General features: G+C 39.0%; 1 protein-coding gene across 1 annotated transcript in view; it reads right to left on the reverse strand.

The window, feature by feature from the left end:
- Window positions 1-8769, reverse strand: part of NHLRC2 (NHL repeat containing 2) — a 59686-nt gene extending 50917 nt beyond the window's left edge. Inside the window, exons 1-2 of the mRNA XM_079900177.1 lie at window positions 8345-8769; window positions 5264-5416 (exon numbers count right to left, since the gene is read on the reverse strand). Of these exons, the coding sequence (XP_079756303.1) occupies window positions 5264-5416; window positions 8345-8522 (331 nt within the window). The 5' untranslated portion in view covers window positions 8523-8769. The remainder of the gene's footprint in view (window positions 1-5263; window positions 5417-8344) is intronic.
- Between the last annotated feature and the right edge of the window lie 22 nt (window positions 8770-8791).

Here is an 8791-nt window from a genome sequence, read left to right on the forward strand (position 1 = left end):
TTAGAGTAAACCTCATTATTTGTTTTCATAGCAGTCTGTAATTTTCTTCTTTTTTTTTTTTTTGTCGGTACGCGGACCTCTCACTGCTGTGGCCTCTCCCGTTGCGGAGCACAGGCTCCAGACGCGCAGGCTCAGCAGCCATGGCTCACAGGCCCAGGCGCTCCACGGCATGTGGGATCTTCCCAGACCGGGGCACGAACCCGTGTCCTCTGCATCGGCAGGCAGACTCTCAACCACTGCGCCACCAGGGAAGCCCTGTAATTTTCCTTCTTAGCACTAATCAGAAATTATAAAAATATTTGTGTGGTTATTTGATTGTAAGTTTTCCCCTTGTTACACTGTAATTCCTATTAATTATTTAGGGATCATACACTATTTTATTATTTACCAGCATAGTGTCTCATACATAATAGGAAATGAATGGACAGGACATAAATACTGAAGAAACATATTTGTACAATATATAAACCACATCGTATTGTCTAAATAGAATATCTATATTGATCTACATACAAGGACAACTGCCAAATAGCTATGCATCTCATTTTTTCAGTGTCAACAACCTTAAAGTGTACAGAAATTTTTCTTAAAATATTTTGCTTGTTCTATTAATCATACAGAATAAAAAACAGGATGTAAAAGATTCTTCCCTTCATGGATCTTTTGCCAACACATGGATCAAAACTACTACATTTAAAATAAAACATGGAAAGAAGAAAAGGAAGAAAGAGAGTCGAGAGGGAGAGGAAAAAGAAAGGGAAAGAGAAAAGGTAAAACCAAATAAAAAGAATAGCTGCTTCTAAAATATTAGTAATAAAATAACCTTTTAAAATCATTGAAGAAACTTCAGGGAATTCCCTGGCAGTCCAGGGGTTAGGACTCCGTGATTCCACTGCAGGGGGCATGGGTTCGATCCCTGGTCAGGGAACTAACTACAAAGGTCTTATTTTTCAGAAACGAATAGACATATAAATACAATTATGCATAGTAATATATAACATTTAAATATAGTATATAGCAAACAGTACAGTTTAATCACAGGCAGTATAATAACCTAGTTCAATGCAAAAACTAAAAATATTTAAGGAGTTTTAGATGTTACAAAACCTGTAAACTGAGGCATTTTGAGATCTAAAAGACGAGCATGACTTTACTAGGCAAGAAAAGATGAAGGCAGGTCACAGAGGCTAGAATACCCCGAGGGGAGGGAAGGGAAGAAGGATGTGGAGAGACGGAAACATGAAGTAAAAAAATCGGGGGCTTCCCTGGTGGCGCAGTGGTTGAGAGTCCGCCTGCCGATGCAGGGGACGCGGGTTCGTGCCCCTGTCCGGGAGGATCCCACATGCCGCGGAGCGGCTGGGCCTGTGAGCCATGGCCGCTAGGCCTGCGCGTCCGGAGCCTGTGATCCGCAACGGGAGAGGCCACAACAGTGAGAGGCCCGCGTACCGCAAAAAAAAAAAAAAAAAAAAAAAAAAAAAAATCAAAAATCACCCAAACACTACATTAAAGCAGAGATGAGAAACATATGTGAATCTTTTTTAAATTTCAAAAACTGACATTTCCCTGTGTCTACATTAAACACTGAAAGTTTGCCATAAATCAGCCAATATTTTCATCATACTTTATTTAAGAACAAAGAATAATCAGTATATGGGGTGCTGCAGAAAGGAAGTGTGAAGTGTGTACAGAAAAGAGTTAACATAGCAGGCCCCACTACTATTCTTTCAAAGACCTGTTTACAGGGCTGGTCCTTGCCTGTATTTCGGAAGCGTTCCCATCATTCCCAGAACTGATGAGAGTAGCTCACAAGGCCTAAAGTGCTGGGTGCTGTCTCTAGTGAGCTTCCCTGGTTGGCAACATCCAAACTCGCTGTAACAACTCTTTGCTGGGGGAATTAAGCACCTCCTACGCGACTCCACCAAGAGAGGACTCGGCTTGCTCCTGGCCTCCCCTGGATTCAGCCCCAGGCGTTTTTTCCCTTGGCTGATTCTGCTTTGTGTCCTTTTGTTGTAATAAATTATAGCCATGAGTACAGCTACATGCTGAATCCTGTGAGTCCTCCTAAAGAATTATTGACCTGGGGGTGGTTTTGGGAACTCTGACACAGAGTAAAACTGTATATTGACTCATTAAAAGGTTTAGTTTCCCTATAAATTAGAAATACATTCTTCTAATTTTTAATAAAGTGAAAAACAGCATATACCACATAACGAGAATACCAGCGTTTACTCAGCAGTGTTATGGCATTTAGGTTTTTAAAGTCTGATTTAATTATATATTAACATTCACCTAGCAAACACATTTTAAAATATGCCAACTTTTCCTACTAGATGTTTTCTTATAAAACAAGTCCTTTTCAGGGCTTCCCTGGTGGCGCAGTGGTTGAGAGTCTGCCTGCCGATGCAGGGGACACAGGTTCGTGCCCCGGTCCGGGAAGATCCCACATGCTGCGGAGCGGCTGGGCCCGTGAGCCGTGGCCACTCAGCCTGCGAGTCCGGAGCCTGTGCTCCGCAACGGGAGAGGCCACAACAGTGAGAGGCCCGCGTACCGCAAAAAACGAAAACAAAAACAAGTGCTTTTCCTTAGATGATAGCCATTGTGCTAAATTTGGGTATTATATATCATTAATGTATCCAGCATAAACAGGTAAAAGAAATTAGAAACCCTCAAGGAGAAACCAAAACCATTCATTACTATTAAGTATCTTTTTACTTTTGCTTTAGATCTTTGGCATTTATAATTTCTTTTACACTATTGTGAAAGTGATACTGGTCACCATTACAAACCAGACTTTAAAAGCTGTTTACAGAGGAAGGAGACTGAGTATTAAAGCGGGCTTCTTTCAGAGTGTTTTTGAATTAAAATGCACTTCCTCACGCAGCTGAGCATTTCCAGCTTACTGATAAAATGAACTGAATATTTCATGGAATAGAAACAGGCTGCTTAATGTCTCTTCAAGAACATAAATAGGATTGCTGAAGATAAATTCAGAAACATCAGATAGTAATGAAATAAGACACAGCATCATGATAAATTAGGAGATTGGAATTAACACATACATACTACTATACATAAAATAGATAACTAACAAGGAACTACTGTATAGCACAGGGAACTCTACTCAATATTCTGTAATAACCTATATGAGAAAAGAATCTGAAAAAGAATGGATATATACATATATATAACTCATTCACTTTGCTGTACACCTGAAACTAACACAACATTGTAAATCAACTATACTCCAATAAAAATTAAAAAAAAAAGACAGCAACAAGAAAGCAAATTTAGTGACAGCCTACTGAACTTTCATATGATAATCTCTAGGTATGCCTGCTTTTGTGAATATGAACTGAACTTATCTTCTAAGCAATACAAAAATCTTTTATTTCTAAGTTACCAGCATTTTCATACAGCAGCATAATGAAGTAATGTTTCTTTGAAATTACAATGTTGAAACCACTTACAAAGTATTTTACTTTTCAGAAGTGTATTTATATATAAAAATAGTTATTATTTTTTGTCACAATGTGTTATAAAAGTATTTTCAGTAAACTGGTAAAGAGATTGTTAAGGATCCATTCTAAGAAGCCACTGAATTTGCTTCAGGTATGGGGTTAACCAATTAAGTTAAACAGTCCATTAGGGGTGATCTTAAGTAGGAAATGGTTAACTTTGGGATTTTTAACCCAGTCTGTAAGTGCCATTCTGAAACACAAATCGTACTGTCATCCTCCTCTTAAACAAGTAAATCAAAAACAACCTTGAACATCTCTGTACTTTCAGTAGATGAAAAAGTCCATTAACTATTAAGAACGTTATACAAAGCCCTTCGTAACGCAAGTCTGACCCTAATCTGCCTTCCTCCCCTTTAACTCTTCCCCGGGGCCCCTATAACCTTGCGACACTAAACTATTTACCACTCTCCAAACCTACTCCTCTGTGCTTCCCCTCCTTGTTTACCTGTCACTTCCTCAGCCAGGAGTGTCCCTCCTGCCCCATTTTCATTTTCAGCTGCACTCCTGCTCATTTTTCAAGTTCCAGCTTAATTGTCTCCTTCTTTTGAGAAATATTTTCCAAAGCTTCCAGGCAAAGCGAGTTAGTCCTTTCCCCATGTTCCATAATGCTTTAATTCAGCTTTGTTACATATTTCCCCAGCAGTTAGAGTACCCTGCACATAATACTCAATAAATGTATTTATTACATGGATTTGAACAAGACACGTAAGTATCCAAAACCTAGGAGATAATGAAATACTCATGTTTCTTAAATATAGATGAATTTTTGAAAACATGGTTTAGCGATTGGGAATATTTGAGTTCTTGGTAAATCTCACCCATAGGCAATTCCAAGATACAGCCCGTTACAATTTAAAAGCATCTGAAGTTTCACCTGCACTGAAGGTTTTATCCAACACTCCTTTTTTTAAACTAAGTTTCAAGAAATCCTTCATTTTTGTACATGTATACTCTATTCTCATCTTTACTCTCACAAGATCAGTAACCCCCTCTTCTTTTTAGTCACTGCAAAGAGGACAGCTTCAATTAATTTAAGCCTAATTAAATGGAACCTTTAATTAGTTTCATTTATCCCATATGCTCTCTTTTTAAAAAGAAGTAAACAAGAAAAAATCTGAAAAAATGTCAAAGTTCTAAAGAAAATACTAAGTATAACCTCTTACATTTTCAGAATTTGTAATACCATAAAAAAGGATTTCCTAGTGTGCTTTGGAAAACATTAACCTTTATAAATAATTTTTAAATAAAGCAGGGTCAAAGAAAAAGTATCTAATATTTTGCCTTCCAAAATATTAGCACAGGTAGTAGTTTATGTCATTTGAAATTAAAGGAAGCTTATTCATATTTCCTAATAAGAACTTTAAACCTTTTTATCACAACAAGAAGAATATAAAATTAGTCACACATTTCATTTTTTCTTTTTCTCATAGAACAAATTTAGGTAAGTCCAGGTATACAAAATGACCTTTTTAAAATACTTGGATCATGAAAAAAGTAAACTATGTCCTATCTTTAAAGAAAGACCATAGACTAAATGCTGGTTCTTTAGGAAGGCAAACCATCATCACTAAGCTTAACTCTTCATGAAAAGGTACATGGAGTCCTTAATTCATAGATTAGAAATTACTTTAGAATCACTGAAGTCTTGCCAAATGTTTCATTCTCCTATGAGCAAAATGAGTCAGCTACTCTTCCAGTGACTATGCCAGGACAGACTGTTAGAAACCAATTTAAAGGGCAGATACCTTTATCAGAGTATGTGTGCTCTAATGCATGAAGATCAGGCAACAGGTGAATACAGTTTATGCAGCAGTAGGTGAAGAAATCAAGGACAACCACTTTTCCACATAGATCCTTGTAGACAGAAATAGATTCTTCTGTGTTCAGCCATTCTAATCCTGAAATTTACACAAAATAAAAAATAATTAAAGGAAATGATCAAGATAATTTACTTAAAACTTTCTATTAAAATGTGAACAATTATTATTTCTAAGGAAGGGACTGGCAAGGCAGGAAGGGAGTGGGGAGGCAGAAGATGAGAAAGCTACTGCTATGAGACAGTCTGCAGATATAGTAAGAAAAAGCTACTAAATTCTTTCAGAAATGGTATATTAGTCTGTGTGTGAAAGGAAGTAAGATTAACATATTTAGGTAAAAATAAGAGGAAATATCAAATATTAAAAGGACTTAAGTACATGATTAGGTACAAATGGGCTACTGAGAATGAAGGTCAACCTTAAGAATAAATATCAAGAAACAGTGTTAAAATATAAGGATAAACATACAAAATACCTAAGCCAATTTCATAAAAGAGCTGAAATGCTCTGGATTTGAATAAGACCTTAAATACAAAATATTTTAAATGCAAAGTTAAGCAAAACACACTGCTATTATTATAGATTTCATGGAAGCAACATTAATATTGAAGAAGAGCATGTTCCCTTCCCTCCAAAGAAAAACAGAATCTCATTAATCTGTGCTTTTGTAAATTAGAATTTATAATTACTTGACCATGATTTACAATTTTAACTGTGCACTATGAAGAAAAATTTTGTTAAACAAAAGTAGATTAAAAGTACAGCATCTCTGTTTAACCAATTTAAGGAAACAAAGATAATGAGTTTGTTGCTTATAAGTAAATAAATGCAGCTACTAAAAGTATTAATTATAACTTGAAGCAGGTATTTGGAAATATTTTATAGAAACTGAAAGCCAAAGCTGGGTGGAACAAATGAATAATAACAGCTAACAACTAATAACAGCAACTGAAGTCACTCAATTAAAACAAAATTCTAAAAAAAAAAAAGTCTGCAAATCAAACTAATATTTCTGCCAATTAGTCACACCTAGTGAGGTTTAGGGTACAGTGAGGTCTTAAATATCCATTTTGATAAAGTTTTAATAGTATGCCAGATCAAGTGACCCTATAAAACTTCAAAGTAATTATGTATATTTCAAATCCTAATTTTAAAATATTTATGAATTTGTCTCAAATTTATTTTCTGTAAATAGTCAAGTGACTTAGATTGGAGAGGCAGGGAAAGTATAATTACATGTCACTTATTGTGCTAGGTGCTTACCAGACTTAATAATTCACTTTATAATAACAATAATAACAATGAATATAACTTTAAAAGCTGCTAATAATGACATTTACTGAGCTCCCCTACGAAGTAAGAACTTTAGATACACCATATAGTCTGCATAATAAACCTGAAAGGTAAATAATTGCTTCCATTTTATAAGTGAGAAAAGTAAGGCTTGGCAAAGTCAACTAACTTGCTCAAAATCATGCAACTGACAAATGGAATAACTGGGATTTAATTCTGGATCTGTCTGAATCCATCCATTATACCACACAGCTTCTCATAAAACATGTTTCTTTGAAGAAATTAACAAAGCACAGTGTTTCTGAGTTATGTTTATGACTTCCTGATTACAGTAACTGATAAAGAAACCAAGAAAAAACTCACATCTAGTATTCTGTTCTCAATAATCAGGTCCAGCAGAAAATTTGTGTCAAATATGAAGCCTGAATATTTTGTTGTATTACGTATGAGTCACAAAGATCAAAGCTCATAGTAATAAAATACACTCATCGTAGATACAAACAAGAAAATAAAAACACTGGCCCAAATCCTAGCTGCTGGCATGCCCATTTTACGACAGGGTACGATATATAACTAACTTCTTACAGACTTTAAAAAAAAATACACATTCATCTATATAAACTTTTAAAGTTTCTTTGATGGGATAAGCACTAATGCACCCAATTCTTTTGATAGAATTCCACAATAATTCAAGTCCAGTATAGGATTAATAACAGATAAAGTAAGCACGTATGAAGGCGAGAGCAAAAGGCTTCGAAAGACGAGGCTGTCGTCAGAGGCAAGGTTCCAATAGACCTCCCATGAGATACTGAACCCTGCCACATCGAACCAATTAACTATACATGTGGTTTCAGTGTCATGCCAGGAGGCACGCCACCACCAGCAGTCAAAACAATGCCAGTCCCAACCAAAGAAGGTAAAGTTCGGTTTCATTTATCATAGCAAGATGAGCTTCACAAACAGCACTGCTGGGACTATCAGTTCCCTCGTGCTCCAAACATTCACAGAGCCAGGATTCAAACCTGGAAACTGGCCATAATTGATTCAGATTTTTAAAATTACAAGGTTCACGACTTTGAACGGAAGAGTGTGACACAGTTAAGAAACCGGCCGATGCAGTGCGGGGGAGTGCGGGGGGGGGGTGTCTGTATAATCCAACTCTAGCCGTTCTCAGTTGTGAGGCCCTCGGCAGACGACTTAACCTCCCTGTCCCCGGGCCTCAGTTTCCCAACTATAAAATAGGGTTAAGAAGAGCACCTCAAATGGTTTGCAGAGAGGATTAAATAAGATAATACCCTTGTGTTTAGGGCTGTGTGTGGCCCATAAGAAGTGATCAATAAATGGAAGCTAGGATGATGCACAAAGACGATGACGATGCTGGGCAACCAGACTGAATGGGCACGGACACTGGAATCACTGCCAACAGGGGTCACGAAACAGTCAGGGAAAGTCTATTGAGTTAACACACGGCCCGGGCAGATAGGGAGGAAACAGAGACAAAGATGCATGTGCCCGCCCTCCACAAACCCCCGCTCCGCCGCCGCCGCCGCCGCCGCCGCCGCCGCCGCCGCCTGGGGACAGAGGCTCGGCTGGGCGAAGCGCCTCTGCCCGGCGCGGCCGCAGAACCACGCCTCGCCCACCGCTTCAGGGGAGGGCGACGTCCCCGAGAAAGGGGAGGTTCCGGGAGGGGTCCCCACCCCGAAGCCAGCCCCTCACCTTCCGGAAACTCGGGCACTGACAAGTCCTGCTCCCAGCCGTCCACCTTCTGCAGATACTGGTAGACCAGGCTGTCCTTCTCCTCCTGGGTGACGGCATCGAGCAGAGCGTACTCCAGCGAGGTCTGAGCCGGGAGCAGGCCCGAGAGGCTGCAGCTCCGGGCTCCGGGCGCCGCCATGTTCTCTCCGGACGGTCCAGAGGCGGCCGCAGAGCCCGCGGGACGGTCTCGTTTGGAGGGAGAGGGACTTACGGTCCTCTGGTTTCAAAACCGCACATTCGCCTCACTCTCCACCAGCCCCACTCCACGCTCACAGCACTTTTTTCAAATGCTAAAGTACAAATTGACGCAATTCCCCGGCACGTAATTAAACTACCGTCCCAACCTACCCCGCCCCTTCTAAATCTTCTCGCCGCAGCTGAGCCTGGACATTCAGAGCGCCAGATTCA

This window comes from Stenella coeruleoalba (genome assembly GCF_951394435.1).
Source record: "Stenella coeruleoalba genome assembly, chromosome: 16".
Taxonomy (NCBI): domain Eukaryota; kingdom Metazoa; phylum Chordata; class Mammalia; order Artiodactyla; family Delphinidae; genus Stenella; species Stenella coeruleoalba.